The 23,085-nt window shown below is 40.1% G+C and overlaps 3 protein-coding genes across 3 annotated transcripts; 1 reads left to right on the forward strand and 2 right to left on the reverse strand.

Moving 5' to 3' along the window:
• Positions 1-13: 13 nt before the first annotated feature.
• Positions 14-3,820, reverse strand: LOC130744674 (uncharacterized). Its single transcript, XM_057596840.1, has one exon. It carries the CDS (start codon positions 3,818-3,820, stop codon positions 14-16), a length of 3,807 nt encoding a protein of 1,268 aa, XP_057452823.1.
• A 2,082-nt stretch (positions 3,821-5,902) lies between these two features.
• Positions 5,903-7,116, forward strand: LOC130745717 (early nodulin-like protein 19). Its single transcript, XM_057598085.1, has 2 exons — positions 5,903-6,169; positions 6,621-7,116. Exons 1-2 carry the CDS (start codon positions 5,992-5,994, stop codon positions 6,953-6,955), a joined length of 513 nt encoding a protein of 170 aa, XP_057454068.1. The 5' UTR covers positions 5,903-5,991; the 3' UTR covers positions 6,956-7,116.
• An 11,404-nt stretch (positions 7,117-18,520) lies between these two features.
• On the reverse strand, positions 18,521-21,157 carry LOC130745718 (putative receptor-like protein kinase At1g80870). The gene has a single exon (XM_057598086.1). The coding sequence runs from the start codon at positions 20,954-20,956 to the stop codon at positions 18,827-18,829; it is 2,130 nt and encodes a 709-aa protein (XP_057454069.1). The 5' UTR covers positions 20,957-21,157; the 3' UTR covers positions 18,521-18,826.
• Between the last annotated feature and the right edge of the window lie 1,928 nt (positions 21,158-23,085).

A 23,085-nucleotide genomic window follows, 5' to 3' on the forward strand; every position in this document is an offset into this window, starting at 1 on the left:
GGCATAACATATATTAAATCATAACCGGCATAGAAGCCAAAAGATTCGCCTGTAAAAGGTTACATAAACCCGGGGGACCCTCCTCCACCCAAACAGTATTTGAAAGGGTAGAGGCGTTCCGAGCCATAAAATCAGCACAAGTATTGCCCTGTCTACGAGTAAAAGTAAACTCAACACAATCAAACAAACGAACAAAAGCCTTACAATCCTGAAGCAAAGAAAATAAAGGAGAATGACCAACACCCTTCTTCCAAGCATGGAAAAGCTGAAGACAATCAGTCTCAAACTGCACCCCCCTGAATCCTAACTGTGAAGAAAGCTCCATGGCCCAATGGAGACAAAACGCCTCTGCCATCGTGGCTGAAGTAGCAGCCGTCGGGTAGTGTGAAGCCGCCGCCAAGATCTCGCCATCCTCGTCCCTAGCCACCATACCGAAACCAGCAAGAAAATCACCACCAAGGGAGGCATCCACATTAATTTTAATCATCCCAGCTGCTGGTCTCAACCATTTTGCCACCACCGACCGCTCCCTCTGACTCCCATGCGTCGCTAGCTGTGAAGGGGACTTCATCGCTGCAAAACGAGACAGCACCGTAGGACAACCAGGTTCACGGAGCTCGAAAAGAACCTTGTTCCGACCCTCCCACAAGCAATAGATCATGCGCTGAACTTCTGCAATGCACCAGCCATCCTTGTCACGCAGCACCGCAGCCATGAAGTCCATGAAGGTCGATGTACGAGCATCTGTGCGCACACCCAGGCTCACAAACCAGCAACCTCGCGCAACAGGACAATGGATAAAAAGATGATCAATGCTCTCCTCCTCATGGCCACACACCGGGCAACTCGGATCCACGTCCATTCCTCTACGATGCAAACAAAGCCTAGTGGGCACCGCTCCAACACACACACGCCATGCCACCTCCTTAACCCGAGGAAGGGATGGAGCTTTCCAGAACTTCCGCCAGAGAGTCGCATCAAAACCAGGTTCAGCCGAGGTGGATGATGAAGGAGAAGCTTGGCTAGCTACGTTTTGTAAAAAAGCATAGCCAGAGCTCACTGTATAGCACCCATCTGGAGTTCCACCCCAAAAAAGTAAATCTTCCGTTGCATGCACCGATAAGGGGACAGCCAAGATCCGCAATGCAGTATTTGGACAGAAAGTCCATTCCACCAATTCCTTATTCCAAGAGCCACCACCTGGCTGGATAAGATCAGCTACAAATTTCAAACTAAGTTCCTCCACCACATCTTGCCTGCAATTAATTGGAGGGCCATGCGGGAGCCAATTGTCATCCCAAATACGAACATTCAATCCATTACCAATACGCCACATGCTTCCTTTCATAGCCAACTCCGATGTTTTTAGAATACTAGTCCACGCATAACTCGGACGGTAACCTTTCTTGGCTCCATTCATGCTACCTGCTGGAAAATATAAAGCCTTAAAAACTCTACCAAGGAGAGTATTCGGATAGTTTTGTATCCTCCACCAATTCTTTGCCACTAGGGCCAAATTAAAAGATTTAAAATTTCTAAAGCCGAGACCCCCATTATCTTTGGGCCGGCAAAGAGTTTTCCAATTAATCCAATGCATACCCCGACGGGTTACATCACCACCCCAATAAAAGCGAGAAATCATACCTTCAATCTCATGACAAAGGCCATCTGGTAAGACAAAGCAAGACATTACATATGATGGGATTGCTTGAGCCACAGCTTTAACTAGCACTTCACGACCCGCTCTGGACAAGGTGCGCTCCTTCCACCCCTTAAGTTTCTTCCACACTCGTTCTTTCACAAATTGGAAAATTTGGTTTTTAGACTTACCAATGATAGTTGGTAGCCCCAAGTACTTATCATAACTTTCTACTGCCTTTACACCCAAAAGCTGTTGTAGCTCATAATAACGGTTATCTGGCACATTTCGGCTAACTGAAAGCATGGACTTGTCCAAATTAATCACCTGCCCAGAAGCTCGTTCATAGGTTGCAAGAATGGTTTTGATACATTCTGCTTCCTGAATCGAAGCCCGGGAAAAAAGAACACTATCATCTGCAAACAAAAGGTGTGAGATAACAGGAGCAGATCTTGCAATCTTAATACCATGTAAAGCAGAAACTGAGATAGCACGCTGAATCAAAGCTGAGAAAGCTTCACCACATAAAATAAATAAGTAAGGAGAGAGAGGGTCTCCTTGTCGCAAACCTCGATGAGGTGCGAAAAACGGTTGTGGGTTACCATTAACCATAAGAGAAAAACTCACTGTGTTAACACACGACATGATAAGCTCAACCCAATTTAAAGGAAACCCCATATGGGTTAGAATACCTCTTAAAAAGGGCCACTCCACACGATCATAGGCTTTGGACATGTCTAGCTTGAGAGCCATCATTCCATTCCTTCCTGTGATACGCTTCTTCATGTAGTGGAAGCATTCAAAAGCAAGTAACGCATTATCTGTTATTAGTCTCCCAGGAACAAAAGCACTTTGAGCTTCGCAAATCAAATCATTCAAAATTAGTTTCAACCGATTAGCAATCGTTTTGGTAATTAATTTGAAAATAACATTGCAGAGGCTAATCGGCCTAAATTGGTTCGCACAAACAGATTTTTTAACCTTTGGGATTAGCACAAGCAGAGTTTGATTAACCATACCTGGTGATACCTCACCTCGGAGAACCTGTAGGCAAAAAGCGGTCACATCATCACCCACAATATGCCAGAACTTCTGATAGAACAGAGCTGGAAAACCATCCAATCCAGGTGCCTTCGTGGGGTGCATCTGGAACAAAGCATCTTCTATGTCTTCACGAGTGAAAGGCACCGAAAGGATCCTCCTGTGAGCATCTGTTACCCGACCATCAACAAGGGAGGCCACCTCCTCTACCCCTGAGGGGTTAGAAGAGCAGAAGATTCCTTCAAAGTAAGTTGTTAAAACTCTCGCAATGTCAACATCTTGCTCAAAATTCCTTCCTTGATCATCCCGGATCTCCTCAATTAAATTTCTCTTCCTCCTTTGAGTCGCTTTAGTATGGAAAAATTTAGTGTTCCTGTCACCATGCTTTAACCAATTTGCCCTAGACCTTTGTCCCCAGAAAATTTCCTCCTGTTTCAATAGCTCATCCAAGGACTTTTCCGCAAACTTAGTCTCTAAAATCACCTGGTCAGATTGTCGGCCTCTTTGTAATCGCTGTATACGTGCCTTTGTATCCGCAATCTTTTTTGGTAAATCACCATATCTTTCTTTCCCCCAGGAACTCAGAGTACGCCCAACAACATCAATCTTTCCGATGAGAGAATGATTATGTCTGCTCCAACCCTCTGCCACAACCTCCGCACACTCGTCTCCACCCTCAAGCCACAATTCCTCAAAACGAAACATCTTCGTTCTATGCCTTTTGATCTCAGCCCTGCGAGAACCACAATGAAACACAATCGGGCTATGGTCAGATTGGTGGCGAATCAGGTGAGAAACCATGGAGATCGGCCACAAATCTTCCCAAGCTCTATTAATCAAAGCATAATCAAGTCTTTCCTCAACACGTTCAGGGCCCGTTCTATTGTTAACCCAAGTAAAGGAGTTACCCGATGCATCCACTCTATGAAGCCCACAATCCGCACAAGCTCGGTTCGCCACTTGCATCTGACCTAAGTCAGGTGGGTCACCCCCAAGCTTGTCGGACGGGGAAAGAATATCATTAAAGTCACCTATACAAAGCCACGGAATGACATCCACAGGTCTCACGTTCCGGACTAATTGCCAAGTCCGCCATTTATTTTGAGTCACCGGGAAGCCGTAAACGGCATACACCTGCATAGACACCGCAGGATGGTCCTGGTGGACCAAATTAAATAAAATATGATGTAGCAGTCCCGCCCACCTCAATGAGGATTTTATCGTGGAACTGCCGCGGGCTTGGGAACCTGGAGGCAGTGCGGGCTATGAAAAAGCTCATCCACTCAGAAGCTCCTGATGTTGCTTTCCTTATGGAAACCAAATTGTATACTTCTGAGATGCTTAAGCATCGTGGTTCAGGTGGTTTAGGTAATATTTTTCCAGTTCAGTGTGCGGGTCGGGGCCGATCACGAGCTGGAGGTCTTTGCTTACTGTGGAGTGACGAGGTTGAGGTAACTGTTATTGAATAAATTTCTTAGTTCTAAAACAATTGTTTTTTTTTAAATGAAATGACATGTAATTGTGATTGAAGAATCCAAGATAAATCATCCAAAAACATAGAATTCAAGATAAATTCTTTCTTTTAGTTAAAAAAAAAAATAAGAAAAATTATTATTTTATTATTAGAAAGTTTAAGTGTTTGTTTGATTTACTTAAAAAAGTGTTTGTTTGACTTATGGATTTGTGGTTTAGGTGAGAGGAGTATTGGAGGGCTACAACGGAACACAAGACTCTCATAGTTTACTGACTCATGAAAGGTTGTGAGTTCACCATCCATATTAGGCTAAGAGTATAAGTGATTTGGACATCATCCACATATAATCACCACAAAACCTTAAGGTAATGAGTGAGTCGATCATTCCACTTACAAACTGCTCAACCCTTACTTCTCCATCCAATGAGAGACTTATTTAATTAACACGTGTTACTTCGGCACTCTCATTTAAGTGTGAATCAACTTTTTTATCTTTCTATTTTTATTCGTACCATTGACTTCACTTACCAAGGTTGGACCATCGACTCACATACCATTGTTGGAGTGAGCATTGGATCATAAGACTCTTACTCTTTCATGAATTATGAGGGACTAAGAGTTCATCGTCCACATTGAGCTAAGAGTCAAGTTAATTGGACATCATCAAGGTCTGCCTAATACTAAATGAGACCTAAAGCAAAGTTTAAAATGAGAGTTTTTTTTGGTCCTTTTTTACTCACTAAAAAAATATTGAGGCCTTTTTTTGGCTTTTTGATTTAGTAAAAAATATTTAGGCCTTTTTTACACGGTAAAAAATATATTTGTTGGAGGCCTAAAGCAGTTGCTTGAGTGGTTTTATCCTTGGGTCGGCCCTGAACACCATCCACCAAACCTTAACGCAATAAGTGAGTAGATCATTTAACTTATATATTGCTTATCTTTGATTTTCCATCCAATGTAAGACTTCTTTCATTCACAATTGTACTTCAACGAATAGGAAAAGGAAAAGGGTGGAGGTGAAGTAGCTACCGAAAGGTGGTGGGTCTCCGCCGGATTTGGTTTATTTCTTTGGTGTGTTTAATACTCTCTCCGTTCTAAAATATAGGTTGTTTTAGAATTTATATTATATTCCAAAATATAAATTGCTTTGTAAATCCAAAACATTTTTTCTTTTTTTCTTTCTTATATACCCACATTCAATATTATATCTATTAATTACCACATTTAATTTTCATCTATCACGATTCTCACTATGCATTTAACCAATAATAATATTTCTCTCTCTTCAGTATAACACAACTTTAAATAGGAGTATTTCAATCAAAACATTAAATGATTGACTTTTAAACAATGTACACAATCTTAAACAACTTATATTTCAGAACGGAGGGAGTATATGTATTGCTGAATTAGCTTCGAATTTTTTTAAATGAATTACACGTGTTTGGATAAGAATACTTGATGGAGAAAAAAGGCAGCACTCACTATCTGCTCAAAATGTCTAACTGTTTTGGACCCGAATAATGTTACTCACATACCTCTCTTTTGAGGTGTGTGAGGTGGAATGATGAGAGAGATAGGAAGAAAAGAAAAAGTAAGGGAGAGAAAGTATGAGATGTGATAGATGGTAAGAGGAGAGAGATAAAAACAAAAAGAGGTGGAAATGAAGTGTTTTAAAAATGAGGTGTGTGTATATATCATTATTCTTTCGGACCCTACAGCAATAATTGACAGCGTGTCTCCTCTAATATTGTGCTGTGTCCAAATCTCTCACAGAAAACAAAGAAAACGAAGAACTCAGTAGAAGACCACCACCTCTTCTCTTCCAAATCCAAAGATGGCTGCCTCCTCATCCCACCTCACATGCTCCCTCCTGCTACTCACCTTCATCACATTCACAATCTCTCCTGTCACCGCCACCGACCACATTGTAGGCGCTAACCGTGGCTGGAACCCCGGCCAAAACTACACTCTTTGGGCCAACAACCAAACATTCTATGTCGGCGATTTCATCTGTTAGTCAACTCTCCTCTTTTTTTTTCCTATCTTTTTATCATTCCTTTAACATAACAGATCTAAATTTTAGCTTCTACTTTGGGTATGTTCAAAACATAAAACTAGTTCATTAGCTGTAGTAATGGTAAAATAAAAGACACAGAGAGAGCATGAGAGAGTAGAAAATGGATGAGATTGTTATTCTTGAGAATTAAACAAATAGCGTAGCGGGAAGTCCAAAAAAACGCTATTTTGACGGCAAATAGTGGACAATAGCAGCAAATAGTGGAGTAGCGGTGAGCCCCAGGTGCTACGCTATAGCGCTATTGTGCCGCTATGGCGCCCTATTGACAAGCGTGCAGTCATAGTTTTTCAATTTTCAATTAATACCTTTGTTTTTGCATAAATTTGAGTTCTTTGGTTAGGGGTATTTTGTTTTACTGTTTTTTGTGTGTGTTGTGTTTTGAGTAGCATTCAGGTATCAGAAGAACCAGTACAATGTGTTTGAGGTGAACCAAACTGGGTATGACAACTGCACTACTGAAGGGGCTTTTGGGAATTATAGTAGTGGGAAGGATTTCATAATGCTGAATAAGACAGGGAGACACTACTTCATTTGTGGTAATGGACAATGCTTCAATGGGATGAAGGTCTCTGTTGTTGTCCATCCTCTTGCTGCTCCTCCTACCTCATCGACTGGAGAACATTCAACGCCAAAATCTTCTGCTCCTGTGGTCTTGGAACGGGGTCTCTGGTCTCTATTATTGTCTAATTTAGCTTGGTTTGGATTTGTGTGTTGGATCTAGAAAATGTGTAGCTCTGATAAGCATGCTAGTTTTCTCATTTGCTTTCTGATTATTGTTTCTTATGAATATTCCTATTTATTTTGGATTCATACACCATTACCAACTCAATTGGCATTGTGTTTGGAAATTCTTTCTTCAGAATCAAATTGGAAATTTGGTAATTCTGTTGGCCTGGAAGCCCTTTTATAGCATGTTTATATCAATTTTTTCATTAGAATCAATTTTGACATCTAGAAGCTACTTACTTCTTCCTAGACTTGGAAGAATTTCCAAAGAGTATCTCACACTAATAACTAGTGCTCATCTTTGAAGGAGACTTGTAAACTTTACTTGCTAGTGATGAGTTGTTTCCCTTATGGTGTTGGTTCCCCACTTTCCAATTTAGGCTATGATTGTTTTCATGAGTCCAATGAATGCTTAATGTTAGAATTAATATTTATGCAGGACAAAGGGGTTCGCTGCTCTTAATTTTAGGCCCCATTCACCGAAATATGTGTCTTTGGTGTTGTTTTCTTCAAACTTTGAGATTGAGAATTGCCACAATAGCTCTTTCCCGGGAAAGAGACATTGATGTGAAGGTAAATATGGGAAAGGAAGAAGCAGTGGCAAGTTTGTGTTATTGGTGTGTATTAGACATTTAGTCCAAGTGTCTAACATAAGAAATATAGATGCATGTTGAATGTTTGGAATAACTAAGATGATGAATAATCAAATCAAAGAATTGAAGTCTCTAACATCAATAAGCTTTATCGATGAACAGGCACGGATGATGCTACATGAATTCATTCTCGTAATAATTTTAGGAAAATCTTAATTTAGTGTTATTAGCTTTGTGGCAGAAGAACCAAGAACGCAGTAAATACTAAGATGTAGGCTTTCTTCAAACAAGATGGGCTAATGTCGGCTCTTTGTTGAGGCACTTGATATTCCAGACCAATGTGATTTTTTATCTTTATATTCTTGACGGATGTCGCCACCCATTCAGGAAACAATTACATGTCTCTTTCAATAAATGCTTTTCCTGAGATTTGAACTTCGGTTCTCATCGTTATGACTTATGAGGTCTAGCTTGTATGTTCCCCCCAATTACAAAGACATGTTGCAGCAGCCGACCATTGTACTTTATTTCCAGGCTCAGAAACAAGATGCATAACAAGATGATTTTTTCACCAAAAGGGTTGGCAACAACAGAAGCCCATCCTCATTGGTCAAGTCCAAGAGAGAATTAGAACCTCACTCATTGTAAGCATACAAAAATTGGAGGTGAATATTCAAGACTATTTGATGCTTATTATAGACAAGAGATTAGACATCAAAAGACCCTTCTAAGACTCTGTAGTTGAACGATATAGAACACTTGCTAAAAGAGTTAGATGTTTGCTTTCACAAGCAAAGCTCCCACATTCATTTTGGGGTAAAGCACTTAGCACCATTGTGCATGTCCAAAATATTTCATGATGTGTTCCCTTGCAATATTAAATACCACAAAAGATTTGGTCAGATAAATATGTTTCTTATGACCACTTATGAGTCTTTGGAAGCAAAGCATTTGTGCATGTTCCTGAAGATAAAATATCTAAATTGGATTCAAAGAATAATTAATGTGTGTTTATTGACTATATACTAGATGAGTTTGAAGACAAATTGTATGTTCCTGTTTCTAGGAAACTTATCAGAAGTCTTGATGCTAACTTCATAGAAGATAAGAGGTTGAAAGACAATGACAGTGAGGAAAGTTTAGTGTCCCGTGTCAGTAGTAATATGGTTGACCTTGATTTGGTTCCTTCTACGCCTAGACCAGAGATAGAAAGAGTGGAGGTTACTAATCATCCAGATGCAGTTCACGTTGATGATCATGCCCAGGATTGACAACCATGAGATTGATCGTGATGAACAGCAATAGTTAGATGATGATTATGTTACAACGAGAAGATCCACTAGTGAAAGACAAATTTCTAGAAGGTATGCTTATGTTGATTATGTTCTGGTGATCGACAATGGAGAAACATAATCCTTTGGTGAAGCTATGCAGGATGAGCATAATAAAAAGTGGATGGAAGCCATGTGAGATGAGATGAATTCCTCGAATGAGAATCACACTTATGACTCGGTGAAACTTCCTAAGGGCATGAGAGCGTTGAGAATCAAATGGGTGTACAAGTCGAAGCAGGGTGAAACCAGTTCAAAACCTCAATGTAAAGGAAGGTTGGTGGTCAAATGTTCAGCCTGAGAAAATGTATTGGTTTTGATGAGATGATTTCTCTAGTTGTGAAGATATCATCTATTCGTACAATACTTAGCATAACAAAGGGTCTTTATTTAGAGTTTGAGCAGATGGATGTCAAGATCGGTGCAGGGAAGGTTTTGTGACAAAATGTAAAGAAAATTACGTCTGTAGATTGAAGAAAAGTTTGTACAGGTTGAAGCAAGCTCGTAAGAATGATATGTGAAGTTTAAGTCTCTCGTGGAGAGCCAATGACGATACAAGTATGGGGAGGTTTCCGCTAGAGATGAACTCACACTTGAGCGAGAGTTTGTCGGGATCCAAGTGTAAGTAAGAAGTTTCACATCGGATGAAAAAGAAAGTGTTGAACATTTTATAAGTGGGATGACTCACACTCAATGACTTAAAGTTTTGAGTAAAAGATATGATGTTCAATTCACTTGTATTGTTTACTTTTAGCACAATGCTGAGATCTCTCGAAGTTTTATGCATCTCACGACCCATCACGACCCATAAGTGATATTAAAGCCGATTGTTGGTGTGACCATGACGGCGGCTCCTTGTATGAAAGTCTTATGCCAAAGGGAGTATGATAATGTAGTGGTGAGTGTAGAATGAGGAAAATGTTGAAAATTCGACTTTGAGTTGAAGTCATACCTTAGTTAATAATGTGAGGTGATGACAATATAATAAATGAGGGTTGTATCTTATGAGAATGTTATTTTTAGGAATGAATCATGAATGATCAAGATTAAAATAAGTTACTATTCATGTAACCTTTTAAAAAGTTACATGACTTAATGTTTTAATCTTGACCATTCACAATTTATCTATATGCTCTCATATAAAATGACAATTCTCATAATCGATGTGACTCATCAAATCAATGCCTTGAGATTTTGGAAAAAATTGTAGTGTCTAAATCTCTTTGATGATGGATGTTAACCCGGTCTTCAACCATTGGACTCCTCGTCACCCCCAACATATTATTACCATAAGTAGCTGTTCCATAAGAGCTGCCATCAGAATAATTGGAATGGTAACATTGTAACACATACATACTAGATATTATACACGTGCGTTGCACGGGTTTACTTACAATATAATTTAATATTATATATAAATTAATACATTTTAAATAAATAAAAATTAAAAATTAATTTTTGGTTCTCTTGAAGAGGGTTATATTTCATAATCACTTTCCTATCAAAATATCTTTTGGTTTTAAATTAAATACATAAAAATTAAAATAGTTTATATTTATAAATATAAAAATGTGTGTTAATAAATATGATTAGAGTTCTTTTTAGTGTAAATAATTAATATTACTCAAATTTAATTATTGATATTTAATTATTAGCATAGAAATAATTTTAACAATTTAAAATTTATTTATTTTATAATACGTAAAATTATGAAGTTAAGTTTTAAATTAGGTAAATAAAATGTTAAGTAATAAGTGTTTAATATCGTGAAAGATGGAGTGAACGATGGAGTGTGAGTCATCGGCTTTCTCTCCCATGGGAGGAGGCAGCCCGAAGCCGCCGGATGACGGCACCCAAGCCCAGCGTACATCATTCAAGGATAAGCTCATGGGGGGACAACCTGTCCCTCCTCCTCAGCAGTTTGAGGACCTGATTGATAAGGGTACAATGAAGGTGATCTATGTCAATGACAATCCACTATTGCCTAAAATAGTGGTGGAACGGGAGGTGATTGAAAGCATGTGTTCTCCATGGGAGAACTCACTAGTGATTACACTACTGGGAAAGAAGCTGGGTTACAGAACAATGAAGGCCAAATTAACAAGTTTATGGAGGCCTGCAGGAGAGTTTGATCTCATGGATGTGGACAATGGCTTCTACATGGTCAAATTCGATAGAGAGGCAGATAAAGAAAAAGTCATGGGAGGAGGGCCATGGATGGTCTTTGATCACTACCTGGCGGTTTCCACATGGAGCCCGGAATTCATCTCCCCGGCAGCGCGAGTTAAGAAAACGTTAGCTTGGATTCGAATTCCTGGGTTGAATGTGGTGTTCTACAATGAGAGCTATCTACTATCAGCGGCTCGAGCCATTGGCAAACCAGTTAAACTGGATAGGAGCACACTCAAGGCGGAGAGAGGCAGATTTGCTAGAATTTGTGTTGAGCTTGACCTGAACAAGCCGGTGGTGGGTAAAATCTGCCTAGAGGACTACTGGTACAACATTGAATACGAGGGCCTCCATGTGATCTGCACGCGTTGTGGATGCTATGGCCATAGAAGCAGGGAATGCAGTGGCCCGGCAACACCAGCAGGAAAACCTACGCCGGCGCCGGCTGCAGCCGGGGCAGTGGAGGCTCAGAAGGCCACAGGGACGGCGGATGAGATGATGGGGTCAATGGACGTCCAAATTGATGACCAGCCGTTACAAGAGAAGGCAGTTACGGACTCCGGAATTATTGAGGATACAGGCATTCATGAGGCAATTCAAACGGAGAAACAGGCTCTGAATGGCAATGATGAGCAAGAGGTGGAGCCCTTGGGTACGTGGATGACGGTTACGAGGAAAAAGAAAAATCAGAAAAAGCCAACGACCCAGGTATCCAACATGGCGGCAGGGAATATTCCTGGGAGATCAAAAAATAACGCACAACCTAGGAATAAAGAAGGTGGGGCCGCGGCCAAAGGAACACATGGCAAACAAAACGGCAACCAAGGCAGGAAAGGACAAGGAAAGGAGCAAATTAAAGAGGGAATAGTCAAAGATTCCAAGGGAAAAGGCAATGGAATTCAAGACACCAATGATGAGAAATTAAAGACCAATGATGAGCAGTCAAGGACCAATGATGAGGGGAAGAAAACAAGGGACGTTGGCAATGCTATTGCAATCTTGTCTCCTGGAGTTTTTCAATTCCAATCAATTGGTGGGCCCAGTGACCAAACATTAGGATTTAACAAAAAACGCAGATTCCGAGGGGAAGATTGGGACCGTGGAGGACAAGGTTTTAATGTTGAATCCAATCAGGGTCCAAGTACCATAAATGTCTCTAATGAACGGCATGCAGATGCAATGGTAGTGTTTGATGATAACACTAAGAACCAGCTATTACTGGAAGGAGCTGAGCCAGGGCTCGTGCAGATTTCAAATGCAATTGTCATTAATGACTGATTGGTCCTTTGTCTATGGGGCCAAGGGGACAACCCCTAATTTTCCAAACATTGTTTTAATGATTGGTTTTGATGATTTCAAAATAGTATCTTGGAATGTGAGAGGTGCTTTACATGAGCATGGGAAACTTGCTATGCGAGACATTGTTCGTAGCAAAAAGCCAGATGTGGTTATCCTGTTAGAAACCAAATGCCAGTTCAGGAGAGCAAATAGATTCTGGTCCTCTCTTGGCTTTGCTCCTATCTTCATTGAGGAGGCCAGGGGCTTCAGTGGTGGGATCTGGGTGCTAGCTAACAAAGGCTCTAATATGAACTTCAGAGTCATTGACACCTATCAACAAGTAGTGACCTTTGAGATTTGGAAAGCAAATTTCTCATGGGTTTGCAGTGCTGTGTATGCCTCACCTATTCCGGTTCAGAGAGAAGGTTTGTGGGATCACCTTCTTCTCCTTCGTAGCTTGTCTAGCCTTCCTTGGCTGCTCTTAGGAGACTTTAATGAAATTCTTCTGCCTTCTGAAGTCCGGGGGGGTGAATTCATTCCTAGTAGAGCTGATCACTTTGCGTCTATCCTTGAAAGGTGTAACCTCATGGACCTGGGTTCTGTGGGCCGTAAGTTCACATGGTTCAGAAAGGTTCAAAATAGATTAACCGTGTCCAAGCGGTTGGACAGAGCGTTGGGAGATGTTGATTGGCGGATGGCGTTCCCTGATGCGTTTGTGGAGGTCCTTAATAGGGTGCACTCTGATCATAGTCCTCTTCTTCTTCACTGTGGGATCACCTTGTCTTCTGCTCAGGACCGGCCATTCCGCTTCCTTGCTGCCTGGGCGGAGCACTCCCAATTTGAATCAGTTGTCGAGAATGCTTGGCGGTCGGGGGAGGAGAGAATGCACCATAAGCTTGCCAGGGTCCAGAAGGCGTCTCAAGAGTTCAACAAGGAAGTCTTTGGCAACATTTTCAGAAAGAAGAGGCATATTGAAGCCCGCCTTCGTGGAGTCCAACGAGAGCTTGACTTGAGAGTCACATCGGACATGGTCCTCTTTGAGGCTGATTTGCAGCGTGATTACAGGAGTATTCTCAGGCAAGAAGAGCTCCTTTGGTACCAGAAAGCTAGAGACAATAGGGTGCGGTTTGGAGACCGTAATACGGCGTACTTCCACACCCAAACTATTGTTAGAAGAAAGAGGAATTTCATCCACCATCTTAAGTTGCAAAATGGTGAGTGGTGCTCCGAGGCGGAGGTCCTTAAGCAGGAGGTGCAGGGTTTTTTCACCAATCTTTTTGCGGCGGGCCCTCCTCTAATGGGGTCGGTCCTTACCCATACCCGCTTTCCTTGTCTTTCTGAGGCGGCGAGGGATCTTCTTGTGCAATCAGTGGGAAAAGAGGAAGTCAGAGAGGCCCTAATGAGCATGAAATCTTACACAGCTCCTGGTCCGGATGGCTTCCAGCCATTCTTTTATAAGAAATATTGGAACCATGTTGGTGACACCTTGTGGAAGATGGTGAGAGATGCATTTCAGGGCGGAGTGGTTGAGGAAGAACTCATGGAAATTCTGGTGGTCTTAATCCCAAAAGTTGATCACCCCACTACTGTCAAAGAATTCCGACCTATAAGTTTGTGCAATGTTACTTACAAGTTGATCACCAAAGTGTTGGTCAATAGGCTGCGGCCATTCCTGCATGATTTGATTGGTCCAATGCAGAACAGCTTCATCCCGGGGAGAGGAACGATGGATAATGCCGTCCTTGCTCAAGAAATTATTCATCACATGGCACACTCTACAGCTAAGAGTGGTAAGGTGGCCTTCAAAATTGATCTGGAGAAGGCATACGATAGTGTCTCCTGGGATTTCTTAAAGGAGACGTTGGAGTATTTTAGGTTCCCGGAACCCATGATCCGGCTCATTATGTGTTGTGTCTCCTCCTCTCAAATTTCAATCCTTTGGAATGGCTCGCGTCTACCAAAGTTTAAGCCGGGGAGAGGGCTTCGACAAGGAGATCCTCTATCACCTTATCTTTTTGTCCTTTGCATGGAGCGTCTATCGGTTTCTATTCAGAGCTTGGTAGATGATGGAGTGTGGAAGCCAATAAGGATATCTAGAGATGGCCCGCCAATCTCTCATCTCTTCTTTGCTGATGACGTGTTGCTTTTTTGTCAAGCTTCAAGAAATCAGGTTAATCTTCTTGCTTCCACTATGAAATCCTTTTGTGATAACTCTGGCCTCAAGATTAACGTGAGTAAATCCAAAGCTATCACTTCAAAGGGTGTTGCTGAGGATGTTAAAGCGGAGATCTCTAATATTGCTCCTATCCCCTTCGTCAACGACCTGGGTAAATACTTGGGCTTCCCTCTCAAAGGAGGTCGTGTTCAACGGAGAAGCTTTGATTTCCTCCTAGAGAATATTCAACGGAAGATGGGCTCTTGGAAGATGAACATGTTGAACCTAGCAGGAAGGGTTTGCCTTGCTAAATCAGTCATAGCCTCCATTCCAACTTATACTATGCAGGTTTTCAATCTTCCTCGCTGTGTGACAGGTCGCATCAACAAGATCACGCGTTCCTTTATTTGGGGGAGCAAGGAGGGAGCGCGAGGTTGGCATCTTGTGGGATGGGGCAAGGTAACCAGGCCCAAGAACGAAGGAGGTTTGGCTCTTCGTGATATGAACCAGGCCAACACAGCACTGCTTGGCAAAGCTATATGGAGCATCTTCCATAATCCTCAAAAGCTGTGGGTCCAAGCCCTTAAACATAAATACTTGAGTAAATCTTCTATTTTGCAGGTCCAAGCTAAGCCATCAGATTCTCATGTGTGGAAGGGGCTGCTCAAAGCTAGAGACCAGTTGAAGTCAGGCTTCCAGTATCGTTTAGGTGAGGGTAATACCTCACTGTGGTACGCTGATTGGAGCGGCAACGGAAACTTGGCAAACCAGATACCGTATGTTGACATCCACGACACCGATTTAGCCTTGAAGGACATCATCGCTGGTGGAGTGTGGAATCTTGATCGCCTCCTTACTGCCATGCCCACTGACTTCCTCCAGCAGCTGCAGCGTATAGAGCCGCGAGTTACCCAGGGGCGGCGAGATACTTGGATTTGGAAACCCAGTGACAAGGGTTGCTACACGGTCCGGGACGCTTACCTTTGGCTGAGAAACCAGGCCCAGCCGCCGGCAACAACGTCAGAGGATTGGCGCTGGATTTGGCACACGAAAATCCCAGAGAAAGTGCGTCTTTTTATCTGGTTGGTGATGCATAACTCTATTCAAGTGAACCAATATCGCTTCAAGTGCAATTTGACGGACTCACCGGCCTGCGGAAGGTGCTCAGCGATGGAGGAAGACATTATCCACTGTCTTAGAGACTGCCCACACTCTAGGGAAATTTGGAGAATGGCAGGAGCCCTGAGGTGGCCGGGTTTTCTAGCTCAAGACTACAGACATTGGGTGCGGCGTCAAGCTCAGGGGGTGCACGGCGTGAAATTCATGCTCTGCCTCTGGGGAATCTGGAAGTGGAGAAACAACATGGTTTTTGAACCATCTCCTTGGCCCCTCCAAGAAGCATGGCGGCGCATTTGCCATGAGCATGATGATACCGTAAAAGCCATGGATAGAGGCCTTCAACCGACGGAAGTAGGGTGGCTCTGCAGTAGATGGAAGCTGCCACCAACGGGTTATGTTAGTCTGTGTGTGGATGGTAGCTATCGAAGCCATGAGCATTGTATAGGGGCAGGAGGGTTGCTGCGGGATGAGCTAGGGCAGTGGGTGAGAGGTTTCCAGGCTTTCCAAGCAGGAGGGAACCCACTGTTATCAGAAGCTTGGGCCTTGAAATTAGGATTACAGATAACTTGGGATGCAGGCTTCAGAGATGTGATTTGCAATTTGGATTGTGGTGAGCTTCTAAAATCCTTGGGAGAGGTTGACAGCAGACGTTTCCTCCCTATCTTGGATGATATTATTCAGTTATTAGATAGACCGTGGAGAGTCTCTTTGAGTGCCTTCAGCCGTGATTGTAACATGCCTGCTGACTGGTTAGCCAAAAGAGGAGCTTCGAACCCAGAACTGCCTTTTTGTCTGCTAGATACTCCGCCTATGGAGCTTGAAACCCTCATTATGAGGGATCGTTTGGCTGCGTTGTAGTTGTTCTTGTTGTTGTTTTTTTCCGATGTAACAAAAAAAAAATATCGTGAAATAAGTTTTAGTATAATCTTTTATAATTTTTATCGTAAAAGTCATCTGTTGTGACCCGTCAAGACCAAGAAAAATAAATTAATTTTAACTTTTGAAATTGTAATAAGTTTAAACTTAAATAGCGTAAGATATTATCTAGCGAAATTTAAATTTATTCAAGTTATTTGATTCATGAATGTTTTCTCACAACTGATAGTCATGAGACTGATCCCTCGAGATTCTACGATCATATTAAGTTGATAGGTCTCTCACAACAAAAATTTATACATCTTTGGTTATTATTATTTTTAAAGTATTATGCTTCCTCGAGTAATTTTTACTAATATATCATGGATAGAAAATAAATATTTAAATATTCTTTCGATAATGCATATATATGTTATAGTTAATATTAAATACTTATTAGCGGCATTTTTTAATTTTAAAACTATTTTATCTAAATTATTTATGAAAATATTATTGGTTACAAAGAAAATTTATTATTTTTTAATGTATTTCAATACAAAGGTGTGAGAATTTTATGGTTTAATGTATTTAATGTAATACTCAAGTCTCATTTACATATACTCGTGCGTTGCATAAGTTTATTTGTAGTATTTTTAAATATTATATAAAAATTACTATAGTGTAATTATATAAATAATAAGTATTAAAATTATTTTCATATCTTGAAGAACTCTCAAACTCTATAATTACAAAGGAAATTGATATATACAGTTTTTAATTTTTTTTTGTTATTTGTATTTTAATATAACGGTACGAGAGTTTCATGGTTTAATGTATTTGATGTAAAAAATCAAGTTACCTTTACATATAAAATAGTTTTTTAATTTGAAAACTATTTTATCTAAATTATTTGTTAATAAATATTATTCTTATTGAATTTAATTTTTAATATTTATGAAATACAAAACTCAAGTAAATTTTAAGTTTATGAATGTTGTTATTTAATGTAAGTAGTTGAATAGTTTATTACAATGTAATTTTTTTCAATTTTTATTTTATTATTTTTTAATATATTTATTAAAATTATTTTTGTTTAAATGTATTTAATACAATGCAACACTTGAGTTTTACTTAAGTATTTAATGCTAAAACTCAAGTGTGCTTTACATATATATATATATATATATAGATTTGAGTTAAAAGATACATAGAGACGCAAGTTGGTTATAAAGTCATCCTTTGACCATTACATGCTTTTCAGAAAGTGCTGTTATAGCGCATATACTGCTTAAAGCATTACTCACATCAGAAAGTTACAATATATTATTCAAGCATTAACAACGTTAAAAAGTCTCTTTGTGATCCGAACCCGCAATTTGTTTCATTTTAACTTTGTCCTCGTTCCCTAAATTATGGGTTTGAATGTAATATGGGTTGATATGGCGATGTTTTCCCTATGATCTGATATAAGGACAAAGATGACGAAATGATTGTGTTACATTTTAAATTATGGGCCAAAAAAGATCATTGACATTATGGCAACTTTACAAAGGGAAAGAAACAGTACTCTCGTGGGTTAATGATGCGGTTTCAATTGTGACTTACTTTATGATTATGAATGTGGTCCATAACTCCTCCACCACTCAGCTAAAGTGTCTGTACAATTAGTATCAACTATCAACCCAATTTCGAACAGTTTTGGTGTTAGAATCACTGGTTTACCAAATCCAGCTTGTTGAGCGAAGCACCAATGAATATTAATTCTATTTGCCTTATGAATGTCAAATAGAATATGCTGAGGTGACATTAACTGTTTTGGCCTCTAGTCATAACGTTTCACTCCCAGATTCACAAGCCAAATCACAAAACATTATCTCAAGAAGTTTCATAGTTGAGTTACTGATTTTTAATATAAGAAGCAGAAAATATCATTTGATAAGAGTAAAGATTACAAAAGAAAAGTTATGTTACACAAACAGAAAAGGTGATTCTCTCAGAAAACTGCAGTGTGAGTACGCACGCGTTTCTGTCAAGAAGTAAAGGCAAGTTTTACCAAACACTTCAAAACTGCAACTAGCATGTAGCCTTATACCCTCATCCATTACAATTAGACATCTCAGATCTTATTCATCCCTAATCTATGCACTAAGCAAGAAAACAAACAAGACAGCGGATTAAGCTAACACAGCCAGTGCAGGAAATCTATGGAATTTGAGCATCAAATCAGCTCTTGTCTAATACACTACACATGATGCTATATAAACCTCAACATATAAATCTATTCAGGTCTTATACAGAATTCAGCATAACCAGATGTTAACATGTGAAGGAGGAACCTTTCAAAGAAACCTTCAAGATTAGATAGCCTATTCTGCATTTCTTCTCCTTGATCTGCTATATAATTTAGAACCTGGAGAAGGGGATAACTCAAATGGAAGTGGTGGAAGATCCATCTCCCCCTTCAAAATCCTAACAATATCCCCAATATCCGGGCGCAATTCCGAAACTTTCTGTAAGCAAGTGAGTGCCAAGTTAATACACAAGCTAGCTTGGTCCTTGTTGTAATCTTCTTTCAATCTTTCATCTACCAACTCCAAAATGTTACCAGCTTGAGCCAAGTGCCTGCACCAGCTTATTAAGTTAGCTTTCTCCAGCTTCATGGGGGATGCAAGAACATGGAGTGGTCTTCTACCTGACACAATAACAAGAATCAGAACTCCTAAGCTGTAAATATCAGCCTTCTCCATCAAGAACCCACCACCACCATATTCCGGTGCAACATAGCACAGTGTGCCTCTCATGCTGGTTGTGCTGCTGAGTTCACGGCTAAATAAATCTCCACTCCACATGTCACTTCCAATAGAACGAGTACTTTTCTTCTTCCAACCTCTCCTGAAACTAAATTCCCCAGGATCACACTCATTATGACTCACCTCGGCAAAGTTGCTACGCCTGCAAAGATAAAATCGTCTACCTAAATCAAAATGAGGTACTTTCATGCCTCTCTTCCATTTCATGTGAAGATTTCTCAGCTTAGTTCTCCTCTTGCTTAATTTCTCTTCTTTCCACCACTCTTGCATATTCCTTTGCTTCTTCTTCTGATTTTTCTTTCCCCTTGTTTCTTTCTTCTCAACTTCTTCATCTGTCTTTCCTATCTCAAAAACCTGTAATTGGGGTCCATTTGCATCATTTGGTTTTTCTAATGGACTTGAATTCTCCAACTCAATTTTCTCATGAAGATTGCTCTTTCCATCATCCCAATCAGGGTTTGATGGAGAAATCTGACTCCCTATCCACTCCATGACATAGTCTTTGCTGCATAACTCACCACTTCCATCCTGTTTCCACCACCAGTCCTTTCCCCATTGTTTTCCATTTCCCTTCTCATCATCCACCAAAGAAGAGTTAGCAGTTAACTCCTTACTATGATCAATGCTAGAAAACTCATCATCATAAGGCACAAACTTACTATTCCAATCATTCCCACCTACATCCGAGGTCGAAACTTCCTTCCCCTTTGCATTTCCACTCCTAATTTCACTCTCAGTGACAATATTGGCATTATAATTCAAAGAATTCAAGTTCAAAGCTCCAACATTCAAGCATGTCCTGCTATTTTTGGATGAAGAAGAAGCTTGCAAGGCCATAGCAAAATCTACTTCACTAGCACTGTCCACTGGAGTATGAACAGCTGGAGTTTCTGGAGTTAGATTAGCTGAAAAATTCTCTTGGCTTTTCCAAAGATCCTGGCTCTTCCCTAAGTCCTGGCTAAACAAATCCACACCAAATTCACCCTCCACTTTAATCCTTGACAACCCAAAGTCTGAGATTCTCCCATTGAACTCTGCATCAAGCAGGACATTGCTTGGCTTAATATCTCCATGTATTACTGGAGGATCACATCCAAGGTGCAAGAATTCCAACCCTCTAGCAACATCCAATATGATGCTAAATCTCCTCTCCCAACTCAAGCACAAGCATCCATCTCCAAAGAGTGACTCCTGCAAGCTTCTGTTAGGCATGTATTCAAACACTAAGAGTCTCTTACTCTTTTCCACTGAATATCCCAATAGGGTCACCAAGAAAGGTGATCTCAACCCACCAAGAATCTGCAGCTCATTCTGAAACTCCCGCTCCGTCTGCAAAGACAACTCGTCGAGGCGCTTCACCGCAACAAGCTTCCCATCTTTGAGTATTCCCCTGAAAACAGTTCCAGAGCCACCTTTACCTATGACACTGGCAGTGTCAAAGTTATTGGTAGCTTGCTTTAGCTCTTTGTATGAGAAGCTTTGGAGCTTCAAGGGAGAACTTGCTTCAAAGGGTATGGTTTTACTCTTAGCTCTGTGTACAAGGGAGTGCCATAGATAGTATAGGAAGTAAAGGACTGAGAAGAAGATCACAAGAGAAGCTGAGACTGTGAGTGCCAGGAACATGATTCTGGTTTTGGTAAGGAATGTGGGACTTGGAATTTGTGGAGGGATGGGTCTTGAAGGCATGGTTATTGAGGATTCAGGGTAGGATTCTACTTCTTCTTGAGTTCTCAACTCTCAATAAAATGTGGATGCAGGAAGTGATGAATAAAAAGGTGAAAGAAGAATTGGAAGATGATGGGCATTCTCCTTTTTCATTTGTTTTATCAATGGGTATCCAAAGTTGATTGCTTTACGTTCACATAATCATTCTTCTGTTCTACAAGTACTTTTTGTTAAGGTCATTGTAATCTTTTGTATTCCTTGATTTATGGTTTCTAATCTATCTAATTATTTTTGTATAGTTGTGTATCATTGTTTATATTATGCAAGAGATTAGTGATTGAGAAATGAAAATTATAAAAAGGGAGGGAAGTGAAGGAAGGGGACCCAACCCAACCCAAGGTGCTTTTTTGACTAAAGAGATACGAGAGAGTCATGCATATCGAGGGACAAGCATAACACGTCAAGGGATATTCTTTTTTCTTTTTATGTGTTGTCAATTTGTCAATTGTTTAATGCAGCATTGCTCAACATTTAGGATTGGCTTCGTTAGTATTTTCTTATAAGTTATAACGATCGTAGGCAATTTATCTATGATTTTTTTTTCTGTTGGTTATTTACCTAACGTTAGAGGAGGGCATTTTCTCTGGTACTGGAATTTTTTTTTTGGTATGGTATATGAATGACATGTACCAATTATATGCTCACACCTGTCCATATTCTTTTATTCATTAATTAAAATAACATATTTGTTCTAATTTTAAATATGTCCCGTAAAACTATTAATATTATCTGTTTATCCTTTACTAACCCACCAATTCCTTAACTTTTCCTTAACAAGTCAGGATGTCTAACCCTCTTCTCTGGTTTAATTCCTCAATCTCAAATAATCTAATGCTATCAATCAATTCATTCATATAAGCACAAGCTCAAGTCACAAGAATCATTTTTCTATTGACACAAGACTCGTTTGCTTCCACACGGTAATTGTGCTGAAATTTACCCTTTTCCATTTAGGGTTCTACCACCTCCTTGCCTCCATCTTTGCGAAAAGGTGAGATCTGTAAGACCCAAGATTTTAAGCTTAGAATAAGTGGAAGTGATTTCCATTTACGATTAGGTTTGATGTATTGAAGAGGGAAATCTGAACAAGAGTTTATTTAATGAAATAAATCTATGAAGGAGAAAGTTCAGGAAAAGTCTAAGGATTGTACCAAAATCGATAAAAGTTATAGCACGATCGTTACACGCTTAAACCTAGGTCAGAAACCCTAGTAAATAGCTAGTTTTCACTTATAGGCACGATGGAAGTTAATTCCAAAAATCTTCAGAGGAATGTTAGAACTTCTCTTATTCCATATATAACAATCGTTTCGAGGCGAAACTCTAGGATCTACGAACGTCCGATTCCAATCATCGGAAGTTTGCCGAAACCGAAACCCTGGTATTTCAAAACCCTAGAATCACTCGACAATGAAGACTTTTTCTATTCAGAGCTTCAAACGAAGATTCTACACGCGTACACCCATTTCTCTTGATGATTTCAATCTTTCTTCAGAAGGAAGTTTTCTATTCCGACATTCGATGCAAAAAGCAACTTATCGGGTAAAATAGTTTTACACCGACTTTGCATTAGTTGCCAAAAATGCAAGGAAACCTCTTTTTAGTTTTGGAATTCTTTCGCCAAAACATATCTTAGAATTCATGGAGAATGACGCCAGAAAAATCAGATTCGCGAAACTTTCATTTTACCGCGTTTTGCCAACCTCTATATATAGCCAAGAAATGAGAAAAAAACACAAAACCATACCCATTTTCTCTCTCAAGGCCGCGAGTTTCACAAGGAGGGGAGGAGAAGAGATTTTCTTCATTACTTGCTTGATCGTCGATCAATCAGTTGCTACTTCAAGGTTTCGAGGTATAGTCGCTAATCCTTACCTCTGATCGCTTTTTCCATAGCTTTTCTATAGACTTTTCTGAGCTGATAGTTTTGAGGTTTTTGCAAAACTATCCTGAATATTTCATTTTTGATTCTAAACATCTTCCATACATGCCCAAGATCACTTCTGCCGGATTAGATTTTCCGTTATGTCGCCGGATTTCCGCCGGAATCAATTTTAGCCTTAAATACCCATTTTTGGAGTTTTTGGAGT

Source organism: Lotus japonicus, chromosome 3, assembly GCF_012489685.1.
Source record: "Lotus japonicus ecotype B-129 chromosome 3, LjGifu_v1.2".
Classification (NCBI taxonomy): Eukaryota; Viridiplantae; Streptophyta; class Magnoliopsida; order Fabales; family Fabaceae; genus Lotus; species Lotus japonicus.